The sequence below is a fragment of the Ylistrum balloti genome, unplaced genomic scaffold (genome assembly GCF_031769215.1).
Source record: "Ylistrum balloti isolate Yb309-2 unplaced genomic scaffold, AGI_CSIRO_Ybal_v1 Utg369850, whole genome shotgun sequence".
Taxonomy (NCBI): domain Eukaryota; kingdom Metazoa; phylum Mollusca; class Bivalvia; order Pectinida; family Pectinidae; genus Ylistrum; species Ylistrum balloti.
In genome coordinates this window covers 665689-692616 of record NW_026782003.1, presented here as the reverse complement: position 1 = coordinate 692616, position 26928 = coordinate 665689, and the positions used below count along the sequence as shown (strand labels likewise).

Here is a 26928-nt window from a genome sequence, read left to right as displayed (position 1 = left end):
GATGAACTATAAAACTATTTAAGATGTGATGAACTATAAAACTATTTCTGATGTGATGAACTATAAAACTATTTCTGATGTGATGAACTATAAAACTATTTCTGATGTGATGAACTATAAAACTATTTCTGATGTGATGAACTATAAAACTATTTCTGATGTGATGAACTATAAAACTATTTCTGATGCGATGAACTATAAAACTATCTCTGATGTGATGAACTATAAAACTATCTCTGATGTGATATAGCAGGACATTATCATCATCAATTTCGCTTAGTTGACTTTACTTTCATAGAATATATGAGTTTTGCTATATATGACAATTTTGCAACATAACATAAATAATCACTATACCTACTCATTTTCACTGCATTGATCTGATCTGATGGTCAGGTTTGGTTAATCATCTTCATCATTCTTTTATTCTTTTTATTTTTTTCGTTTTTTTTTTTTTTTTTTTTTTTTTTTGTTTTCTTTTGTTTTTTGTTTTTGTTTGTTTTTTATATATAGAAAGCTGCATTTTTTTTCTTTCTCGACGAAGGAAAAGTAGAAAAAGTAGCCGTGTTACTTCACCTTTGCTGAATACATTATAGTTTTCTATAATTCCATATAGGATTTAACTTGTGAAGTATTCTCCTAACCAGATAACAACAAAACATTATTCACAGCGGTTGATTTAAAGAAAAAATATTATTTTGTGTTGCAAATAATTATGAAAATACGCCGACAAATACTATGCTGATGAATTACACATCTATACACGTCATAAAAGTTTAAACTCTATTTAGTAAAATGGGGCCATTTGCTCTTATTCATAAAATCAAGTGCGGCAATGAAACCGTGATGCGTTTTTATCGCGAAATGTTGTGACTCGAACAGTGTCACTCGCTAGAATCACTTGAACGACCTAAAAAATGAATACACCATAAATAAGGTTACCAATCTAATCAAATAAATGGCCAAATGTGATGGTTTTTCCTCAGTTAAGATATGGTTTTCAAACGAACTCAATTGTAATTTGGTAAAACAAATGAAAAAATGTAAGCAAACTCTTCATGCATTGATTTTTCATTGTAATACCAAAAACATATTGTTACAGAATATCTTAATATACTTTAATATATAGGACATGATATCACAGTGTGACTGTATATACTGTAATATAGAGGACATGACGTCACAGTATGACTGTATATACTGTAATATAGAGGACATGATATCACAGTGTGACTGTATATACTGTAATATAGAGGACATGACGTCACAGTATGACTGTATATACTGTAATATAGAGGACATGATATCACAGTGTGATTGTATATATTGTAATATAGAGGACATGACGTCCCAGTATGACTGTATATCCTGTGATATAGAGGACATGACGTCACAGTATGACTGTATATCCTGTGATATAGAGGACATGACGTCACAGTATGGCTGTATATACTGTAATATAGAGGAAATGATATCAAAGTGTGACTGTATATACTGTAATATAGAGGAAATGATATCACAGTGTGACTGTATATACTATAATATAGACGACATGACGTCACAATATGGCTGTATATACTACAATATAGAAGACATGACGTCACAGTATGACTGTATATACTATGATATAGAAGACATGACGTCACAGTATTACTGTATATACTGTAATATAGAGGACATGACGTCACAGTATTACTGTATCTATTGTAATATAGAGGACATGACGTCACAGTATGATTGTATATATTGTAATATAGAGGCCATGACGTCACAGTATGATTGTATATACTGTAATATAGAGGACATGACGTCACAGTATGACTGTATATACTATAATATAGAAGACATGACGTCACAGTATTACTGTATATACTGTAATACAGAGGACATGACGTCACAGTATGGCTGTATATATTGTAATATAGAGGACATGACGTCACAGTATGACTGTATATACTGTAATATAGAGGCCATGACGTCACAGTATGATTGTATATAATGTAATATAGAGGACATTACGTCACAGTGTGATTGTATATATTGTAATATAGAGGACATGACGTCCCAGTATGACTGTATATCCTGTGATATAGAGGACATGACGTCACAGTATGACTGTATATACTGTAATATAGAGGCCATGACGTCACAGTATGATTGTATATAATGTAATATAGAGGACATTACGTCACAGTATGACTGTATATACTATAATATAGAAGACATGACGTCACAGTATTACTGTATATACTGTAATATAGAGGACATGACGTCACAGTATGACTGTATATAATGTAATATAGAGGACATGACGTCACAGTATGATTGTATATAATGTAATATAGAGGACATTACGTCACAGTATGACTGTATATACTATAATATAGAAGACATGACGTCACAGTATTACTGTATATACTGTAATATAGAGGACATGACGTCACAGTATGCCTGTATATACTGTAATATAGAGGACATGACGTCACAGTATGACTGTATATACTGTAATATAGAGGACATGACGTCACAGTATGGCTTTATATACTGTAATATCATAGTATAATCACAGCGTAACTTCAAGTTATCACTGCATACCACCATTGATTTCAATACCAATGATGAACTCTAAAGTAAATAACCATCCAAATTTATTTTTCGCTGATTAAAAGACCACAGAACATGTCAATCAAAACATGCTAATGATTTTATGAGTTACATAATGCAGAATTTATTACTTTGACCCAAAATACAAAATTTATGACTGTGCACTTTCATAAAAGAAAAAAGCACATGTATTGTCTCAGATTGAAACCTGTACTAAAAACATAATTAAAATCTAGAACAGCACCTGTGCGTCAAGCATGCATGTCGTGTTCTAAACATGTGCCTGCTTGCAGGTGGGAGACCAAGATGGATCATGCTAGATTTTGGACAACTATAATGTCCACATGCCTAAGTTTATATACATATACTATTAATTAGCGCGATTTGAGATTCATGCATGTAAATAAATACCTGAAAGCATAAATCTATCAAATGTGTCATACTATAGGCAGCATATAGTTAATTCATCAAATGTGTCATACTACAGGAAACCTATAGTTAATTCATCAAATGTGTCATACTACAGGAAACCTATAGTTAATTCATCAAATGTGTCATACTACAGGAAACCTATAGTTAATTCATCAAATGTGTCATACTACAGGAAACCTATAGTTAATTCATCAAATGTGTCATACTACAGGAAACATATAGTTAATTCATCAAATGTGTCATACTATAGGAAGCCTATAGTTAATTCATCAAATGTGTCATGCTATAGGAAACGTAGAGTTGATTCATCAGATGTGTCATACTATAGGAACGATCATTAAGGCAGAGAAACCCTTCTTGTGACCCCCCCCCCCCCCATTTATTTTAAGATTCTTAATTATATCGGTATCTGAAGTATTTCATTAACATATGTACCATTGCTCAACTGATGTCGATGCAATTTATTGATTCTTGCGATGTCCTGAGATAAAAAATTTCACATCTAAAAGCTTGGTTTTCTGATTACTTTAGAATGTTCAAAAGACACACAAGAGAATAGAACTTTTTGATACAGTTTTAGAAATAGAGTAAGGCCTAATTATGAATTTAACTGCATCATACAGCTGTTCTGCCCCGTTCAGGACACGTCAGTAATACTAAGAATCTAACATTTAAAACGTAGAACGCGACTAAGGAAATCACAAAGTGATTGGAAAAAAATATTACAAAAATTAGAATGGTGAGTGGGTGGGAGGGAATGGAGAGCACTCTCCCCATAATTCTATCAATTATCGGGTCTCATAAAGCACAATATATCTGATTGCAGGTGTCAATTGATAGATAATGTAATTGAATTTTGATATTAGAAAATTTATGTTAGTCTCGTTCACATTGTTAAACTAGTATAATTAGTTTTTTGATATCTTGATATGATGTATTTCTGATTAAGGATCAGTATAAAGTATGCCTTACCCTATAGCCATAGTCAGGAATGGAATTACTACATTGTAATTTTTAAAAATCATATATCGGATAAAGGATCCTTCTTAACGTATCACACCATTAGCTAAAGTCACTTCCATTATCAGCGTAATCTATACAGAATCAGATAGATGATTTAGGATTTCTCCTTTATGTTGTCATCATAAGCCATAGTGAATATCTATTTCAGCCCATCACGTAATCTATACATAATGAGAGATCTGGTTAAAAATAATAAAATATCTAACGCTTAAGTCACGACTTTTGAATATGTATCCGGTGTATCACTTTGTCATAAGTCTGATTTAGGTTACACATCTAAACATATTAATAATTCTATATGAAATGTACACTATCATGATTTAGACTTATCATACATATTAAAACATTACCTTATTATATATGTATGTAGTTGTAATCCTTCATTTTTATACACTATTGAAAAGCTTTATTTAGAAATGGGATTAGACAATCATTAATATTGCAATCCAATTTTATCATTTATAATGTAATAAATAGCAATCACACTTTTCCAAGATACACGTTTAAGTGTTATCATATCATCAATAGCCATCATACTGTTCCACGATACACGTTTAAGTGTTACCATGGCATCAATAGAAGCATACTGTTCCATGATACACGTTTAAGTGTTACCATGGCATCAATAGAATCATACTATTCCACGATACACGTTTAAGTGTTACCATGGCATCAATAGCAATCATGCTATTCCACGATACACGTTTAAGTGTTACCATGGCATCAATAGCAATCATACTGTTCCACGATACACGTTTTTGTGTTACCATGGCATCAATAGCAATCATACTGTTCCACGATACACGTTTTTGTGTTACCATGGCTTCAATAGCAATCATACTGTTCCACGATACACGTTTTTGTGTTACCATGGCTTCAATAGCAATCATACTGTTCCACGATACACGTTTTTGTGTTAATTCGCTTGGCAAGGTCAAACGTTGAATTGAGATTTCTCTCCATGTGGTCTCTGAGTTTATGTAGAAAAAATATATCGGTAAATTATTATTAGTTTTCTCATCACGTTCAGCATTGCAACCTTGTAGACATAATCGGTGCTTCCAACTGACGTGTGTACTTTAATTTCTACTCTTAATGTCCCTCTCTTGTCTGTCCATCAACTCTAAGCTGGGGTAAACCTCGAGCGTTTCATAAACGATCTCCTAAAAACCCCATCCAGGGACAAAAAGTAGAGAAAATTGGCTAAGCATGTCACCCTTATCAGGAACCGGTATGTGATAATGTCGAACCGCTGTGCTGCAAAATATTGTATAAATATGTCTATTAAAGTCACATTTTATTATTAGTTTATCTGAAATTTTCAACCGCTTGCCCGTTATCGCTGCCAAATATCTTAAGTATTTTACTAGAAATATCGTGGGCCATGGTGTTTTACGGTCTACACTGGGATAAGCATTGCAGATTATAATGATGAAGGGTTTCAATGAAAATAATTAACAAAGTTCAAAATATCAAGAAAGTACTTGTGAACACTGATATGTTTAAAAGAGTAATATGTTTCTTTGTATAATTTTAAATTGAAGTGTAAATTTTTGAAACGTATTTATCAATTGTTATAACGTTTAGATTTGTTTTTATTTGTATATAAAATTGGCGAAAATGGTTTGAAATCAATTAAGATAGAATTGTTGACTGTTTCACAAATACAAATCATAGGTTTTTCACGATTTAAGGAAGGAATGAAACTAATCTAATCACGGACAAGATATGATATATTATCCTCCTGGCTTACAGGCAGTGAAGTGCTTTAACGAATAATCATCATTGCTCTCTGATAAACTAATCACAGCTTTTGCTTCCAATTTATTTCAATTGTTTCTGTAGAAATCATATTTCTTTCATCTGTATTGCGATAATATATATCAAACCACAATATACCTAAATGTGAAATTATCTTAACGTCGAAATATCAGTTTGGTATATCACGCTTTGTTATATATCTCTTCTGTACTACGTTTTATATAATTTCTAACTAAAACTAAACCAAGGTGTACTGAATAATTGGTTTTAACGATATGGTTCCAGCCTAATCTTGTTGACGTGTTTTATCTGTGCTTCATGAGGTATAATTTTGGTTGATTTCATGTATCTATTACCAGATAAACAATAATGCACTTTAATTATTACGTTATTATATTGCCAAAGGGATTGAATACGATTTTATAAACATATGCAATAATGATACAGTATATTGATAATAAGTTAATTCTGAAAAATGTATTAGATAAAGAAATATTCAATAATGATTAATTTACTATTTATCATGTTGTGTCTTTTTCTCGGTTAATATATTACACAACTGTATCTTTAGAGATACATCCATGAACCCAGATATGTTCTCAATGATTTAATGCCTATAGAGTGTTTTCTATTTCCTTAACTCAGTAATATATTACCGACATATATGATAAATGAAGACCTTGTGTATTAAACTTATGTAATACTGTTATATAATAAATCATTTTTTTGTGATAATTGTTATTTTTATTTACGTAAACGTATACTAAACAGTGGTTACAGTGTTAACTGTTACAACAGAGATATTTAACACTGTAAAGTATTATCCCTACGTTAGGGTTTGTTTTATAGAACATCGAAGTCGTTTTTCTCTGCCTAGCTAGGAATAACACTGACGATGTCGATACTAATTTGGTTTAAACTTCCACTAACGATAACCATATGTGATATAATTTAATATCAAAAGGCTGGATCGATGAGAATTATGCTATGAATTATGTGGAACTACTGACGCCCGGGGCATTTGTCTGGAGCGGAGGAGGCTGGAAAACAGATCAATAACTATAGGCTGTTCATTTTGGGATGAAATTAACACTACCGTGTCCTTTTCAAGGAAAATTATCACTAAACAACATTGTTTCCCGTTACACAAATCGAATAGCCATGTTATGCCCGTGAATAATTAACACCATTGGTTACCAGTTCTACACATTCCAATATTCTTGGAATGTTAGCGGTCGTTCATAACGACTTAATAAACACTATCAATGCTACCAAGACAGATAATGCACGGTTCTTACCCATGTCTGTTCGACACTTTCACTGCAAACTGCAATCACAAAGTCTTCACACGAATATAGTAAAATATACTATTAACCATGTTCAAGTGTTCTGATATATTTTTTTTCAGTCCGTGGGCGATGATATCAAACAATATTTTATTAATTCTCAGTTATAGAAATATGTAATATTCTGTCATGGAGTGTTTCTATCTGTCCGACTACAAATATTACCACATCCTTTGTCTGTTTTTGTTGTGTATGTGCCCACAGATGAATTAGGTGTTCACATTATCTCAAGTAAGTGTTATTGTGTCTAATAGAAATTTGACTAGTTGGCATTCCAACAGATAAGCAATATCATCTTGTTTTGCTATTTTCTATATGATTTATATCACATGACCATTAGTTAGCAGAAGTATGATAGAATTATTAGATGTATAATAGTATTGATGTAAACAGAATAACTGATCTCGTCATCATCGTGCACCTGTTTGAGAACGTAAATATATGAAAGTATACGCTTACCTCGTATACATGTATTTTATATGATTTTGTATGAATAGTTCGTTCTGATATTATCATAACAATATTAATCAACGGTTCACTATGGGAATACAATAATAAAACGTCAATTTTAATGTAAATGATACTTTTGTAAATTTTATACGATACAAATATCTATCAAAGATAATTTAAGTAAATACAGTACAGCAGAGTATCGGTTAACTTCCTCCATATCAATGTAAGATACTAGTACTAATTACGTCAACGCTATACATATGTATTTCGATCACTGGATATTCCTTGGGCGCCTCCTAAACTTCAAAATGTAGGCCCTTAGCATCACTAACTAGTTCAAGAAGGACGAAACAGCTGCATGATGAAGTTTAATTCATTTCTTGGCTCTACTATATCTAACTCTAGATTTGTACTAAAAGGTGTTATTCGCTTGTGTGTCTTTTATAAAGTATAGGATGTGTTCACTGTTGTTAAATTACTAATATCAGTATACTGTCACCTTGTAAATACCATTGTGAGATGCTAGCACCCAATTAAACACCAGTGTGAATTTTTTGTAAAAAACAATTATAGCTGTCTTCTCTCGAAAGTCTATTTTTACACGTACGTCAGATAATGATCCCAACACTTGAATAATAACAGAAGTTCCAGCCTATTTAAAACATCACCCATTTTTGTATTAAAAAATCATATATGATGGTTTGTTCTTTGTGAACAGTACACACTAAAAACGTTAAGTTTTTCTGATATTTAATTTTAAATGACATGATCATCTTAAAATGGCTACGTTATCATCAATGATCATGATAAATTCTTTATTTCACGTTAACATGCACAAATGATAACAGAACATGTTTTGTGAAAATCATTTTGTTTATTTTCTGGGCTGCAATTCGCATACCCATACATCATCTCTATAGAGGTTCAACTCATAATTAACTGAGGATTGTTCCAACAAAACCTGTCTATTTGGCACACAGTATAACATAAATATAGAATTCACTCCTCAATTTCATTTAATATGTAATTAACAATTATAAACACATTTCACATACAATAGACGTGTAAATGTATGCTGATAGAATTGTGATTGTAAAGGTACACAATTAAATTCCTAAAAGACTCAATTAATATGTCAAAGTTCTCCTAGTCTCCTAAATATCTCCATTCATATGCCTTCATAATGATTTTTATACAGGATGGTGAGATTTTGTAAATCAAAGTTCTTTATGTTTTGTCTCCTGAAAGTCTCGATTGATATATGCCTTTATAGTGACTTTTCATACAAGGATTTGAGTTTGTGTATATCTACATTTCCTAAGTTCACTCGTCTGTAGATATATATTGTGGAATTTCGTAATGATATATATGTCTAGCACAAGGTTTAGCAAGAAATAAATAATATAGTTACATGTAGAATAAACGACAAAAATAGAAAGGAAGTTAAATTTAACATGGATATTTGATTGATAATGCGTTGTGAAGTTTAACGTACATATCATACATTTAACCATTTACACCGGTTCTCATGTATGCCATTCTTTCGACCAAAATATACATTTTATAAACACTTTTACACATACAGACAGTCACACTACTAGTGTAAATCATCTCCATAAACTAGTACACTTCTCAGATCTCACTCGCACGCCCATTTCACACGGTCTCGTACCCTTCCCGTATCTACATTTACTCGACTGAGACGTTAGGGTAGACACATCTCGTGTCGTGTCAGGCTTGACCCTACTGACTCAGGTAGTCGAAGAACGTCTTCCTTGCCTTTTTATACATATATATATATACAAATCTCTGTATACACTGTATCCTATCGCCACGTCCCTCAAATGAAAAGGCATGAATGAATCAAATACGTTAAAAAGAGATCTATTTATGAGAGAAACACATTAGACATGTAGACTAGAGTCTGTTGGAAAACCAGAGGTCATCGTCAATCTTTTTAATGCATCTATCCCAGATGAATGATGGTAAACAAAAATTAAACATAATCTTAAAATAAAAAAAGAACAGTGAATAAAGTTATTGCTCTGATGAAACTATAACGTGTCTCATCATCTAAATAAAACTCTCTGTTGACAAAATATTACCAAAAATAATCATAAAAACTCAAACTCAATAAATATGATACAGTTGTAGAACCCACATCCACCTTCCTCAGTCTGTCGAATTTAAGTCTGAAATGTTTTCACCATTCCACACCATTCATGTCTATGTTAGCCATTTCGTTCTTCTATATTATAATAAGTTATAATATCAGCGCGTATCCGTATTCGAACCATTGCGCATTTTCGTCCGCCACACTGCGTCTGCGTCGTCCTGACGACCACTCTAATTCAATCTCGTTGTGTATGGATTTCCGGATCCGGTTTTGTCAGACCACATGATTGATCGCTTTCGAGAGCTCTGCGCTTGGTAGAAACAGATTTCCGTGGATACTGTCCACAAGATATGGAATCATTGGAAAACGGAATTAATTGCTGCAGTTTTTTTCGCAAACAACAGACATGTTTGGCCTCATTATTGTTTCAGTTCAGAAGCCCACACGTGTTGGGGCCATCCTGTCCGTCCCTTGCTTTTCTTGTCTATACTGGAGGGGCTCGTTGATTCAGAAGAATCCGAATTCTACAAGTACAAAAATGTAGATAGATATAGATTAATTATATGTTAAAATATCACATAGTTTTACGAATATTTATTCCAAACACATAACAAGAATATGGTCCATTTCCTTTTCAAATCATTTTCTTAATGTTTCATAATCCTGTACTACGTGTGATACAATATAACTAGTGGTCTGCAGGAAACTATCGTCATTATTTAATCAAAATTCAAAGAGACCAAACACGAATTATGGTAGGTTATAATTATATTTTTCCATTTCTATTACATTTTTCATCTACCTGTACGTGCGATTTTTCCAATAGCACGTTGCTGTAAAGTGCATTTATTTGGAATCTTTTAGATAAATTCCTACTGATGTTAATTGTTTATGAATCAATTGCATCATTCCACCGAAATCGTTGAAGACAATGAGGATTTTTTTTCACATGATTAAGTTGTTTTCCACTGTTTACACGATTTTCTCCAACACCAGGAGTCCTTACCACAAAGCGTATCTTTGACTACCCTATTTATACACTTGTTTAGATATGGGCATGGCAGCCAGGGGAAACAAGGAACCTTCCTGTGTGATCCCTGGTGACCTTTCACCTCTATCCTGCCAAAACCTATCTCGGGGCTGCCACAGCTCGTTAAAGTATTACTAATTAAATATCACATTTATCCTGAATGAGAGCATCAGTTTTCCTAGCATGATATTGAACCACTTCATTTTTCCACTAGAGATAAGATAAGGCTGAGAAAATATGTTGTACTCACAACACAACGGACACACACTGATGTTGTGTCAAGTGACTATTGTAGGATTGTATTGCTGTAAACATTGATACTGTTTCTTTAAAAAAAATATGTATGTGATTTGAAATGAGATTTCATTTCATATTATGTTGACGGGTTGTACAAAAGTCATACAAGTAGATGATCTTGAAGTTTCCGTTTCAGCATCGATTTGCCGAGGTAAAGCAAAGAACAAGAGATTAAAAATTGCATTTATCTTCAGATTGCAATATGACATCTTCATATGATGATCTCAAAACAAAATCCAGCCATAACATAAATTATAATTTATAACAGATTCATTACAAGTAACATCTAGATTTTAATTGATAAATGAAGTACCGACTAAAATATTCGAAATCCTGTTTCTATTCCCAGTGTAACCTATCATTTTTCAATAAGACATTGCATATCATAAGCACACTAATATATGATTATTTCCCGTGAGAACAGGTGGCAGGTCGTTACTAATTCCGTCCAAAGCCATGGTAGGGCCCATGTTACGAAAGGTAGACCGTTATATGGGGGTCTGCAATACATAACTAGCTGACGCCGGAAATATGTGTCACCTCACTACAATAGTTGGCACATTAACCAAAGAAAAACGAACAGCGTGAAACCATTTTTCTGTTCTTTGTTTTATGTTTCTGCTACTGTACAAAATCACTTGTGCAATAAATGTTCCGTGACTAGAGACTTAAATAGTATTCACAAGCGAGGATAAATGTTAAAGGTTTAGAATCAAATCTTCAAATATCAGAAAAAGTATAGTTGGGACGTAAGCGAGTGTTTCCATTAATAATGAAATCTGAAAAATGCACAATTTACTTTGCCTACATTTTCGAATAAATTTGATAAGATTTTCGTTTTACTGCTTCCACTGTAACAAGAGAGCTTTTTAAAAACAGCAATGAAAATGTTGGATATTTTTAGCAGTCTTTTTTCATGACAATCACATTATCTCAATTTCGTAAGGCAATTATTATGTTTGATAAAGTATTATCAATTGGTGAATTGGAAATCCTGCCTACAAGGACAATATACAATGAAGCCCACAGTATTAAACCCCATGTGAACCCTAATTTAACTCCTGATAAACTGCTCTTTGTTGAACCCCACTCCATGTCACTTTTTTGTTGATTTCGTTTTTAATGTAATTTACCATCCAAACAGACTGTCTAAAGATAAGTAACAGAGCAAAATTAGGCTTTATTAGCCTCCTTCAGCTATTGAGCATCTATCTGTTTTCGCGACCCTGGTGGTCCCTTGAACGTTTAACGTGAATTCGGAAGTCTTCCGAGACTTGCCGACGCCCGAGTCTACTACGAATCAACATGATTGCATCAAAATTTGACAGAAGTATAATTATTTCTCTCCAATATACCACTTACGTTTCATTTCTCTGATTGTCGCCTCCACAGCAATTTCAAAAATAGAGAAATTCAATATATATCAGATAATATCCCAGAAAAAGCAACAAGCAGAAAACGAATGAGTGTTCTCATATACATCTTGATTTTAAATGAGATTAGATGTTTTTTTCCTTGTTCCATTTTGAACTTCACTTAAAATGTATTTATTTTTTAAAAACAAAATAAAGAAGATAATACGTCCATTTTATTCATGTATACTATCAATCATTCGTTGTAGACTTAAATAGTTTACGGTGAAACAATGATATTTTGCGCGCCAAAGAGCATGATAGTATCTGTCGGGACTTGTTCGGATATGATAAGCGGAGGGAGAAACACGACGGGGAATCCTGGGTTCTACACAATTCTCACATGGAGGCCTGATAACAACCCTCTCGTGTATCCTTCCGCCACGTTTTTTATTCTCGTGTTCGTCCTTGTTTTATTTCTCCGTGTATTATTATTTATTCGTAAACATGACTTGTTTTAAATGGACTGTTGAATACTGGCTATAATACTGTCATTAATTTTCATTATTCTCATCGTTATGATATACATTCACACTACGGTTTTGGTGTTGATGGTATGCTTTTAAATTATTATGTTGGAAGTAGAGCTTTTACTGATTACAATAGATGGAGCAGTAAGTATATGTGTTGATAAGTTAGTGGTATATATCTAGTATCAGGATGGATCGGAAGTACAATGTTATATACGTCAATCCCAGCAATGATACAATTAAGTTACATGGTATCTACACATACATCTGACGTGGAATAACAATATATTTCACCTTGTCTAACCTATTATCAGGACTTTAAAAAACAATATCCTGACGTCTCATTCCTAACGTACATCTACCGTTACGTATCCCTACAACCCCATCAGACCATAAAGGACATTTCTCTTTCATTCTCCTACAGTTTAATAATAATGGTAATCAATAAATAGCTGTGACATAACGACTTCAGCCATTAACTTTCCTTTCCTCAGTAGTAGCATTCCAGTTACCTACGTTTAACTAGCATTATTTAAAACTCCGGGTGCTATATCAGTTTCATTATCTATTTTAACGTTGATTTGTCAGTAATCCATTATTTGTTACCTGAAGCCGATGCCGAACCAGAGATTTTAGAATTTAATCTGATAGATATGGTTACTGTTGTTAAACGCTCAGGGTGCCTATATATAGGAAAGACATCATGATAGGTGATAGAGTTTGTACTCGGTCAATTGTGATAACACTAGTATTGTCGCCCCCTGTCTATTTTAAGTTAGAGTTATTATAAAGTACCGTCGTATTTAGACAAAAGAGAGCTTTTTGTTTTTATTTGTCGTGATGTACTCTATTTTCAATCAAGCATTTTGTAATATATTTTCTTGCATTTATTTTTCTTTCGCAATCATTAAACCGTTTTTCATCCATCAAAAAATGTTACAACCCAGATTTTATGAAATATCAGACACTCGTATATATCATTATTAACTCCGGTTTGTCCTCAGTTTACTAACAGAAATCATAACCTCGCCAGCATCTTAATGTACCAACATTTATAATATATGAACTTACATAAACTAATATTTGCTGTCCTGTTTTCTGTTTGTTCTCCTTTATTTAAAATTTGACTCATATTTTATCCCACTTTTTATCATATACGTGTGTGTTACTTCCAAAACACATGCATATCACTCGTGCCAGTGTTTGGAACAGAACCTTTTTTGTTGGCAGTGATCTGTTATTTATAATTTCGTCTCTCTCTACAGACTTATTCTGTGAAATTGGCAATGTCTAGTTTGTCTAATCCAGATCATTGTTGGCCTTATACCAGTCTTTGTTTACATTTGCTTTTATTTTCATCCACAAAGGTTTTTTTATAACTCGGACACTTTCGTGTCAGAAAAAGAAATATTTCCTGCTTCACTAATCAAATATCGTGATCATATTTCACTTGTTGTGATATATTTCGTTATTCATATATTCATACATTCCATGTGCTTTGACGATTTCTAATATTGTTGTACACATACACAAAAGTAATCAGAACATTTCAATACAAATTAGAAGAAGATTAAGCATATTTATAAAGAATTTGTCTGTATAACTGCATTTTACTTCTAAAAAGAGTTAGAAGCTATAAAAATGACAGTATGCTCACACAAGTGTTAAGACACAATGTTTCACAACTAAAGCCCTTGCATTCGAGACGTGTATTAGCAATATAATTTCAGTCTGCAGATTATCATTTTCTTACGTCTCAGAACCTAACAACGATCTCACAATCGAGAGAACATTTCAGACAGAGATTCTGCACTTTTAATACTGACCGCACACTAAATGTCTCGGTTTTTATCTGTCTTTTCGGAGGACGACAAGTAACATAAGAGGATATGACCCTGCACCTGCGCAGTGGACATGCGAGACAGAAAATTTCATATCATCACGTTCGTCTTATCAATAAGCAGGCAATGATACATAAACATATGAATTACAATGAAGTGCCTAGTGACGCTAAAGCCGGGGTTAGGCAGTAGTATACACCGACGAGGATTCACATGATTACACTTTACAGCTTCACACGTGTGATCAAGGTTAAGATGTTGAAATTAAGATTATGACTTGAGAGATAACATACAAATATGTAACCAGACATTGTGTACATGCCTAAGAGCCCTGATATCATCTTCATCCACTGCCAAACATTACCAGCTAGTCCCTGCTCATCATTTCGGGGCGGGTACACCTATATGTTGTTATGAGTATTAATTAAGAAAGATATGATATGTTTTATAGTACACGATCGTACCTAAAATAGACTGAATATAAACTTATAATAAATTAAACTATTTGGAGAATAACATTTCTTGCTTTTGTTATGAAACTTGATGAGAATAATGTTGAAAAAAAACACACACATGACAATCCGAGGATACAACTTATACACACTTAATTTTTTATTTATTTTTTAATGTCTTCTCCACCCGATCTGTCTTAGTATACCTAAACAAATTAACGGTTCTAGAAACAAGTTTCTACTGACCGCTAGAAAATTGTTCAAGTATCATAATGAAATTATTTTATGATATTCAGATGTCAAAGGGGATGAATAATGTATGCCTGGCGATAAAATAACAAAAAACATTTACTAGAGAACACAAAAGTCGATTCATTAAAGCAATTACTAAGCTGTTGGTGATTTGAAAATAAAAAGATCCATTATAATACATTTGCAGCAACAGAATTGGTTTCGGCGGGGTCACTGTTGTACCACCTGGCTTTACAGAAGACCTATAACCTGCCACTGAATAGTGATATAGAGTGTATCGTCATTCGCTCGGCTCGCTAGTCATTAGGTCTAAATGCATATTTGTTAGACAGGCATAACGCTAAGCACTCTTCTCGGAAGCCATTACACATTGGACCTAACTTAATATGTCACAGACGTTACCGATAATGCCCTATCCCCTCGTTGCGCGCACGACCGTCCCGTGCCCGAATTCGCTGCGGACGTGCGCACGAGATTAACCTGCTATCAAAATGGCAGATCAATCTTATTCAGATTTGAAACAATTATATCTTATTCCAAATGACTGTTCGGAGGGAATTCATTTCCATTACGATCGGGCAGTATTACCGCTATTAGTTTTAATTTTGTTTTGATTAGAGTTAAGAATTCCCTCGTGGTCGATGGAAAGATTTAAATAATGGGGCTAATATTTGTCATCATTATGATAATAGAACAATACAAATCAGTGACACAAACATGTACGTTACCGTATAATCTCCTATAAATCCTCATATACTTCACACAAAATTCAGAAACTTCAATATAATAGCATTAATGGGGGAAAATAAGTTAATTGTCGGCTTGACCTACCGATTTATATACACTGCTTAAGAAAGCAGAGGTTTCAAAAACAAAAAACAGAAGAAAAAATACCATTGTCCCTTTATGCAACCTGGAAGTACTTTTAAATAAATATAATATGTTTCATTATTTCATTTTCTATTCATTGACGCATTTCAGGCATTACAGGTAAAATTCAATCGAAACTCTAAGACATCATTTTTAACGTATTATCAATGTGATCCCACATGGTCACGTGGACAATGTTATTGCGTTGTACATACTGTTTTTATTCTGAGCTTACAAAAGATAGCAATACTCATGATAACCCAAAGACAAACATGATAGTCTTTTGATATCACACTGGATGTACATGCCATATACAACAGCAGTTCAGTTCCAAGCACAAAGAAAGCGATGAAATATAATTTTCTGACATAATTATTATTTGAAGGTCTTATTTCTGTGTAAATTATTTTAATGAATATAGGAATCTATAGCACATATGGACATGGTGTTTGTATAAAGCATTATAGTATAGACCTACTTAAGATATTGACGTCAACAAAGTTCCCGGTAGAGCCTAGTCCCAGGATAGTTCTAGCAGAATCGATTATGTAATTTGTCAATATAAATTACCGTACTTTCTTGATTTATCGTTCATAAATCCATGTCGTGTCTCCCAACATTCAACCCAACGAGTACAACCGTCTCAGTTTCCACGTCAGACAAAACGTGCTCCTGCTCCAGCGGTCACTGGAGGTATTTTAATGAATTAGTTTCGGCTCATTGCTTGTATCGTTTCGTTAGTTTTTATGTGTATTTATTGTTCCTATAATTTAATTAACATTGTATAACCAAAGAGATGTTATGGTTTTCCGCTATAAGCAACATACTCACGACTCATCTTTTCACTCTGCCATTTTAAGATGGCATCTGGTTCAAAAGAAATTACGCTACCGATTTCTCTTTTTTATGGTGGTGTGGTTTCTGGCCAGATGGGAGGACGACCATTTCAACTCCGTCCTAATCAAATGTAGAGGGAGTAATCAATGTTGATTGGATGTTTGGATACAGCATTGTCGATAATTCTGCTGTAGTAATTAGCGTATCAATTTCACAATTACTCCACTGTCTCAAGCCAGTAAATCTAGTTTTATGGAGATGTCATCAATTAGCTATATTAAAATTGATACCGGTTAATTCCTAGGGAATTTTTGTTATTCACACAAAATGTCTATACGCCAACAATAAAAAATTAATTGAATTACTGAATGATGGCCTGGGGATTATTTTCTGATCGCGCATTGATACATACGATGGAAAGGTCGATAGACGTTGCATCAACTAACGTTATCAAAACAGAGAGTCAGGGGAACAACGTTGTCACTGCCGTTCTGTGACAGGAACGGCGTCAGGTTTCCTAAAAATATCAAAAAAATTATCAGGTGACGAGAATGTTGCTCCTTTAACGCCAATCATGAATGGGAAATGAAGGACGGGATAATATTGTCACCATGTTGGTGATAAAATAGCACTAGTATTAACTACAGATAATGGCTGAGGTCGAATCATATCAAACTGTCTGTAATACCACGGCCATGGAAACAAAGGCTAGTTTAGAATAATAATGGTTATTTTATGTCCCCGTTACAATCCTACAAACACTACCAATCTGTACAGTCAGTGTCTCCAACATCATCTCATCTTTTTGATAGTTTATATGTTTTGGGTCGCTTTGACTCAATCCATTTTTCTGAAACTGTTTGTTTGGTTTGAAATTTAGAATTGTCTTAATCGTTTCATTTCTATCCTATAGATATGTAACAAATCGGAAGTGAGATTTAAATCATGTCGAGGTTACTGACAGCAAACAAGCCTATTTGCTGTGAAGAAAATTGCGAAAATTTCTGGTTTTCAGTTAAGACAAATTCATTTAATTAAAATGTAAAGAATGTTAGATGAAATGATTACATAATCGTTTAAACGACAAATCAACGGGCACCAATTGTACTTCTGAAACAAATGAAGTGAAAAACTCAATGTCAAAGAAGGATTTGACCTTGATATGCTCAAAGTTCATGTCCTTCCTTAGTCATATTAACAATGTTTTGTATTGTAATGAATCATCTGTGTACGTTTTCTTTGTATTTTTGTACTGTATTAATTCTGTACGTAGTGTCTATATCATTCATATCGTGCCGTCGAGTACTTCACTCTCACGGCCGGGACAACATTACTCTCCGTTTCTCATTTACTAATGACGGTCACGAACCTCGCGAATTTTGCACGCGAAGCTTTCTCGAAAATTAAATTTAGATAATGTATGGATGTATGTCTACGTAACGTAATCATGCAAGAAAAACATTCGTTTCCATGTTGGTTATATCTATGTAGTATATGTTGCCAGAATGGTATACCCATAACTTTATGTTATAACTCAATTCTTGAAGTCCCGACCTATTACGTCCATGTATATTTGTGCATATATTTATTTTTATTAACACAGTATTTTTTTACATTAGTTAAATTCGGAAATGTGGACTTCAGTCAGTAAAATTTGTTTTTTAAATACCACTTTCTAATATGTTACTATTTATTTCACATCACAAGTGGAAACAGTTTCGTTTATTTACGATAAATCAAAATAAAATTGACAGAACACTTTTCTGAAAGATGCTGTATTAAAAACTAAAATTATTTACAAACATCCACAATGGCGATCAGTATGAGAAAAGCATTTTTGCTTTGGTGGCCACGTGTCTTTATTTACACAAACATAAACACAGAGCTACCTGACGATGTTCATCTGTCAAAAGACGATGGGCGGTCCGGACCATGCGCCCGTCTCCGAGTTGGTGTATTATACAACCTTACGGCGACTACAAATTTTGAGAAGGTTGTCGGACGAGAAAACCTGTGTGATCTGATCTCACTTTCCCCACGTTGTCTTATCTGTTTAATGACGAGTACTTGGCGAGATCGTTCTGAACGGCTAATCATCCTCAAGAGTCCTCATACCGTGGAAAGTGGGCCACTCCGCGTATATTTAGTTAGAAAATTAGTGACACAACATACTCATACTAACTCGCTACTCATAACTTTAAAGAGTGGAGACGCGTAAACCACTCGAAAATGGATACGGTATCTAACCTCTAGAATTATCTTCAAATTAAGGAGTTATCATATAAATTTAAGATAAGTTATTCGATATAGCCTAACTGTTTCCTACTTAGAAGAATGCTACGTTGTTTTCATGGGAGTCGATGAACCAGGAGTATGGGAATTCTTCAAATTATAATGCAAGAAAACAAATCTTTCCTGTGAAGGCTGAAAATCAAGAAGCTCCGAGGTCATCTTATTGTCATATTTGCCAAGAAAAGGCAATAAAACTTTTTCAAAAAAGTTTCTTTATACAAAGATATAGATCAAATAAACTATAGCGGTCAACTATTTCTATAGCAATCCTTTTCAACAAATACGCATGGAAAAGAAAATAGTGTTTCAAGATTTTTTTTTTTTTTTTTGTCATTTCTTTTTTCAAATCATGAACAGTCTTTAGTAGGGTACATTTGTAAGTTTACACCATCACTTTAGTACAGTCTATTTGTAAGTTTTCGCCGTCACTAAAATCATTAACAATGAACATTTGCTTTTTTCCAGTTTCTCAATTTTTTCCTATCACGTTTTGTTTTAATTTCTTCTCAAATATTTTTTGTATAATAAGGCTTTTTTCCGTTTCATTTTTTCTTTTTTTCCGAGCTAGATGAAATAGGTTTTTAGTACTCTGAAATTGAGAGGATGGGGGAGAATTAATTAAGAATGGCACCACTTATCGTGTTGTTGAAAACGGGGCTAAAACCGATCTATTCAGAACGCCGATGATGTCAAAAGTCCCGTCAAATTAATACAGTCATCATTTTTGGGTTACCCGTTCATAAAGACGAGAGTTTGTAGGGGAGGTAAAATGAGCTCATAAATAAAGGGTAACGTTATATTCTCACTGACACGTATATTGCCTGATCATTAAGGATGCAAAACTGTTTTGTTGGGTGCTCCATCCCGTCCTGTGCTTGTCCCTTCTGTGGAAGATAGAGACGTATGGGGCCACGGGTCTACTGCTGATTTGTGGTGGGGTAAGCGACCCGGGAAATCTCGCTTTTTGACGTTTTGAACGTGATCAAGTACGACAGCCAACACTGAGCGTTGAGTCAAAGAAAGACACAAATTGATTTCAAATGTGAAGAAGTCTACATTTTTTCCCATTTTCAATTAGTGGGCCACTTAAAATGGGGATTTGTGAATTCCTTCACATCAACAACGTTTGTCAACCAAGCCATATAAAAGTTCTCTCGGATTAGGATATATCTTACTTCCGTGGGGCTACGTTTATGCCCCTCTGACCCACACAGATCCCAGCCGAGATCTAGAGATTTACCGGGCACCTGTTGATTTATCATAATTACTGTTGTTATATCGTGAGTATATTTAGACAGATATATTGAAATACACACGTGTTATCACCAGTCTGTCTAGCAGAGTTTTAATTAAAAAAAAATTAATATCTATAGATATAGTTTACTTCTACAGCCTGACGCTGTTATGACATTAAAATATACATTATTAACTGAGAGTGTGTCTTCTCTGTATTAATGTAGAAACGGTAATACTGAAAAATTGTATTAATTTTCTCTGTGCACAACATTATCGAAATTTAAATGTCGAATATAATACGTATTTCTAAACCCCTACTTCCACATTTTTTTAATCTCAAGACGAAAATCAATGCCTAAAAATAGTCTTTCATAATAAGAATTATCTTTAAAAATATCTTACCTATGAAAATATTTACTTCGTTTTCTGATTAAAGATCTATATATATTTATGTTATTTTACTTATTTGTTTATCTTTATTATCATCATTTCTATAGGACCCAACAAATGTTTACATTTTCACACATAATATAAATTTGAAAAAAGTTAGGAATTATGTACGTAAACTTCATGTGCAAAATTTTAGACCTGCTTAAAATATGGAATTACATGTGACTGGGTTTATGAACTCGTACACAAATCGATAGGCAATGTACATATAACATTACACATGTAGTACCGACGCCCCGGGGTCTCTAGATTTTGTAGAAATGATAGTTGTTGGGATTAACAATCCACTTAAAATAAACATACATTAAATATTTAACCTGTCACGTGTGTTTGTTTTTTGTAATACTTAGCATTATTTACTTTAAAGAATTCATATAATTGTTACGACATCACAAAATATTTGAAGAGAATATTTACGAAACATTTCAATCAAACATATTCTACAATATTTTGGAAGGCACTGGAATATAGATTTATTAAAGATATTTGTATTTCTGATGAAATGAAACAAAGAGAATTGTTTTGAGATTTAACAAACTTTGTATACAGAAAATAATAGAATATAAGATAGATAAATCCGTGTCATCAACACTATACTTTATTGTAGTTGGTGAGACTAAAATATCATTCTGACATCCGATTCGAATCAGATTCAAAAGCTGCTGACAATTTGATTGATGTATAAACCTACGTTTGTGTGTGTATTTTTATTTCTTTGTCTTTTTCCAAGTCAATATTCCGATCTGTTTTGATAAGGTACTAATAAACAACTTCCAAATAAGTGCAACCCATATCGGGACATCACACCAGAAACAAGATATCTCAAATATAGGAACATTGTCAATACCCGAAATTATAGATTTACTATTGTTACGCAATATTGGAAGTTGTCAATATCCGAAATTATAGATTTACTGTGGTTACGCAATATTGGGAAGTTGTCAATATCCGAAATTATATAGATATACAATTATTCTGCGATGGAGGGAGATTGTCAATATTCCAAATTATATATCTACTTTTGTTCTGTAGTTGAGTAAAGTCCACAATATTTGACTTTATTTGTATACCATCCTTCTGTGTTAAAGTAAAGAGAGTTTTCAATATCCAAAATTATAGGCCTACTGTCGTTCTGAACTCACCAATGAAAGGATTTTGGAGCGACAAACGATCTATTTCTCTGACTGTGTTTATAATAAAAATACTATATCATAAATTACCCTTTCTGAAAATACTATTTATGTTGGTGGAGATATCCCCGTGGTTTTACGACAGTCCCAACGTTTTTCTTATTACCAAACAGTGTAGTAGACATAGGGAAGAGAAATTGAACATGGTCTACCCATTAAAACTCTGTGGGTCCCCCTCCCTACTGTCGCCATCAGGGTCTCACTCCCAACCCTATCTCCACAGGGCCCCTCCCCACCAGAAATTGAGATGGACATTCGGGATTTTAGAGTGGTCAAGCTTATCGCTGATTCTCACAGTCCTCTTGGTCATAATTGCATATGCTGTTCCAGCTGACCAGCTGAGAGAAATATTTGCCGAGCTGCCCCTCCCGTCGGGGATTCTACGGGGTCTCGGTAGGTAGGTTTTATCAGCTAATTTTCGGGGATTTTATAGAATAACTTATACTTAGAGTGATGCTATGTAGTGGCTGAGAGCTACATGGATACTAATCCTGGGGATTAGCATGTTCTTTTAAAATATTTCTCAGATAGCTATCTACATCACTGCCGCGAACATTTGCAAACTTTATCGTTAAGTTACTTTTAATACTAATATATAAAAATGTAATTTCCGATTAATTATTTGACTGTCATATAGATAGTATTTTAACAGGATCTCCGAATTTTCTGCGATAACGATGACCATTTAGGATTGTGACACCTGTTGTATTTTGACACCTTCGATATGGTATTATATACTTACACAAAAACAATATAAACATGTATTGATTCTACAGTAAACAAATGATGACGTGTTTATTTTTATCTTTATCTAACTATTCAATTTTGATGGTTATATTACATGTGAATCGGTAAATTTACAATATGCTTTGTAATCCGATTTCATTTACCACAGATTCGGAAAGTTCAAAATACAACAAAATGAAAACTAATAAATAAAATATCGTGTCAATATAATTAAGGACACGTGACATCAGCCGGATATATTAAAACACGTGACCACACAATACACATATGTAATTCAGCACGCGCCGTGACGTGTAAACATCCGATATAACGGTGTCCATTCAAGTTATTGGCCTGTTATCTTAAATCATCTTAATATATATGTATTTATCCAGTCACTTCGTTAAGAAAAAATATATTTAATTTTCTTTAACTGAAAGATTCAACATCGAATATGCTGAAAGTGAGAAAAATATCTTAAATTTAATCTATATGGATATAAAAGTTTATGTACTGTCTGTTGTTATAATGATATCGTACAGTGGTAGCCCACCAGCGTTTTATTAATCGAGTGTTTTAAGATAAAAACCGTGTAGTCTAACTAGACATCGCACATTTACATGTCTCAGGTTCATAAATTAAAGGACTTACATATTTAAGCCCGTAATAAATACATAATCTACATGAGCTGATCAAGGAGTCTCCGAACTCTTATCCAAGTTTTAAAACATTCCTAAACCTAGGAAACTTCATAAGCTGATGTTAGTCCATAGGATAATTTTATTGGCGTGAGAGGGAGATTTTTAAAATGAAAATATGATTATAGTTTCTTCCAGTGTTGGAACATTCTTGAAACTAGAGCAACATTGTATGGTTCTGAAGAAATCTATTATTAAAATGATAAGGAAACTGAATGAAACGATATTTCGTTTAAAAAATACGTATAAATGGAGGTTATAAAATCTCAAACTAAAAGTAGGCAGCGGAAAATAATTTTACATTCAGATGTACTTTTATGTTCTGGGTTTTTTTCATATTATTTAGATTTCTAAATAGGTCATAATTGTTTCGGGTATTTATCACGATAACTGTGCACTATTCTTGCAATTAACGCGCACTATGTTTATCATAACTTTATTTCAATATCTCAAACTTTAGCACTAAAAGTACATTGCCGATAGAAGTATATTCGTAGTTTTGTTAAAGTTTGTCTACAATTTTTTTTACAATTTATCATGATTTCTTGATGGTTAAAGGAAACAGCTCGGGACGTATCCCGCGGGTTAGTTCGGAGTCATTATCATTTGCCAGTATCAACACCAGATAGAGCTGCCCGAAGCTTGACTTTTTTCCATGATAAAGTCCACGATTCTCTCCTCGAATGAGAATTTAGAATTCCGACTCAGGGGTCAAAGCAAAATCGTGAAATGTCATTGCAACTGAATTTTTTGAGAGAAAACAGTAGATAAAAAAGTGAGTAAAAATAATACCACGATTATACAGTCATATAAACACCTATCGCACGGAATTTTATTATCCGAAGTAAATAAGAAAAAAAATTGGACAGATTTCGAACAACAGGAAAAAAATTAATAACAAAGTTAAAATTCCAAAGAATTCTTTTCTGATCTTAGGTCACAGTAAGACCGGCCTAGAAATATCTCGTGAAATGGTCGTGCTGTTTTAGTGTAGCGCGATGGTAGAACATCAGGTTTATGGTATATTGTGTCACATATTCTGAATGTCTTCAAGTAACAGATAAGCGCAAACAGAAAAATAGATTACATGGGTTTAAAAGTTTCCCTGCGGTCACGGAAATATAAAGATAAAGTCGAGAGATTTACTTATCATACGTTTCCGAGAAATAAATAAGTTTTGTACTTGTATCAAATATCAGGATTTTTTAATATTTACTTTTTGAGATTGTGAGCTTAGCTGTATTTCAAAAATAATTCTCTAGCAAATAATTTCTAAACAGTGAGATGCATTTATGTGTTGGTGCAAGTAAATGTTTTGTAGAACAGGAATGTTTCGGATTTTCTAATGAATAAGTATATATAAATGTCTATGTATAATTGTGAATACATACCGTGTGTTCTTTATGTTTTTTCTCTTCAGGCGTTGATTTTTTGTCGGTTTTCTTTACAAGTTCAGCTTTGAATCCATCCTCAGTGAGCTGAGGGTCGTCTTTTTCCAACACATCCATCAGATATGATATATAACTAGTTGCCAGTCTTAACGTTTTAATTTTGGATAATTTTGTGTCCGACGGAACATTGGGTATACAACCCCGTAATGTCGCGAAAGCGGAATTGATAGACAGTGTCCTTCGTCTCTCCTTTTTGTTGGCTGAGGTCCTTCTCTTAATACACCTTTCTATTGGAACTCCATCACTAGTGTACCTGATAGTGTCCGATACATAGTGTCCCATTACGTGGAAATCCGTAGGGGAAGGAGTACACATCCCGTACGACTCCGGAGACATTTGTACATCCGGGTGATGTCCATTTAGTACCCAGTTCTGGAAATAGGTAGCATCCGCACAGTGATCGGAATACCTCGGCATTTGAGGGTACTGGTATAAGTCGTGTCCCGTGGGTCCCGGGTGGGGATACCCTTGGTGGGAATACCCAGTCACACTCAAACTCATCCTGTCGGTCTCTTCCGCGAAACCACCAAAGATACTTATTTTGTAAGTGATAACTAACTATCCCAAATTCTTATAAACAGTAGCCTTTCGTTTGAGATATGTCTCTGATTACCAAGTCGGTCATGAGTAAAGAAAATTGAGATTTAAAAAAAAACTTATAATGATATTAAGTTTGCCAAGTACTTCACCAGATGTATATTCTCAGAGTTCCAATGACTTTGTCTCAACAACTCGAGTGATCCTCCATCCACAATCCCGCTATTTACCTCCTACAAAAGCTCTACACTCTATACCCACAGCCAATCAGAAGTCAGTATCGCCCTAGGATGTTGTTATCTCTGACGTTTGGAGATGTCACGGTTGATGACTGGCCCCGCCCACTTTATGGGATCGCCGTGTGTGGGGTACAAGACCATCACAATAAAATTGTAATATCTTACAATGCCATTTGTCGACGATGTTAATTTCATAAAACATTAATTCCAAAATTATCGTAAATCGTTACTAATTTGATTTTCAGTTTTAAAAGATCAAAATGGCACACTTTAGTCACGTTTTTGAAATCATTCATAATTTCGACGAGTTTATGAAAAGGGGCGTGTCGAAAGAGAAACATGCACCAAGTGATTTCTGTTATTTATAAGAAAAAATACATTTCAGTCAGTCAATGGTAATTTAACAAATATACATATATATATATATGGTAAACACATGAATTTCTTTATAGAGAAAAATAGAAAATATAGATCGTTGGGTTTACAGGAATATAATGGCTAAATACGACAAACTATTTCAAATATTTTCCTCGTTTGGACTGAATTGGCTCCAGGACAAAACTGGTCCCTGTTTCCCAGATGGTCCGTTGATGGTTGTCAGAATTTACTATAACCATGATTTGGTGTGCTTTTATCAATGGGAGTTAGTAGGTGTCATTGACTCGTTGCCAGTGGAGAATGCACGGGCTTGACGGAGCACGTGATAAGGGACATATTTGATACCTTTTCACGTGCACACACGAGCGAACACATACCATGTTCTCAGATAACACGAAACGTAAACTCGAATATATGTTGATATATATTAATATAGATAATAATGAATTGTTTCTACTTCCTTTATGATAATTAATTATGATATGATTCATAGCCTAATCAATGACTTGGCTACTGTAAAACAATAGCTGTTTGA

The 26928-nt window shown here is 33.7% G+C and overlaps 1 protein-coding gene across 1 annotated transcript; it reads right to left on the bottom strand.

Annotated features, from left to right (window-relative positions):
* Positions 1 to 10154: 10154 nt before the first annotated feature.
* On the bottom strand, positions 10155 to 25740 carry LOC132545642 (heart- and neural crest derivatives-expressed protein 2-like). The gene is made up of 2 exons (XM_060209339.1): positions 25180 to 25740; positions 10155 to 10259 (listed from the first exon to the last, which is right to left on the bottom strand). The coding sequence occupies exons 1-2, from the start codon at positions 25738 to 25740 to the stop codon at positions 10155 to 10157; spliced, it is 666 nt and encodes a 221-aa protein (XP_060065322.1).
* Positions 25741 to 26928: the final 1188 nt, after the last annotated feature.

Coding starts and splice junctions, on each gene's coding strand:
- LOC132545642 (XM_060209339.1), bottom strand. CDS start 25,740: ATGAGTTTGAGTGTGACTGGGTATTCCCACCAAGGGTATCCCCACCCG. Junction 10,260..25,179: donor AAAAACATAAAGAACACACG/GTATGTATTCAC, acceptor TTGTACTTGTAG/AATTCGGATTCTTCTGAATC.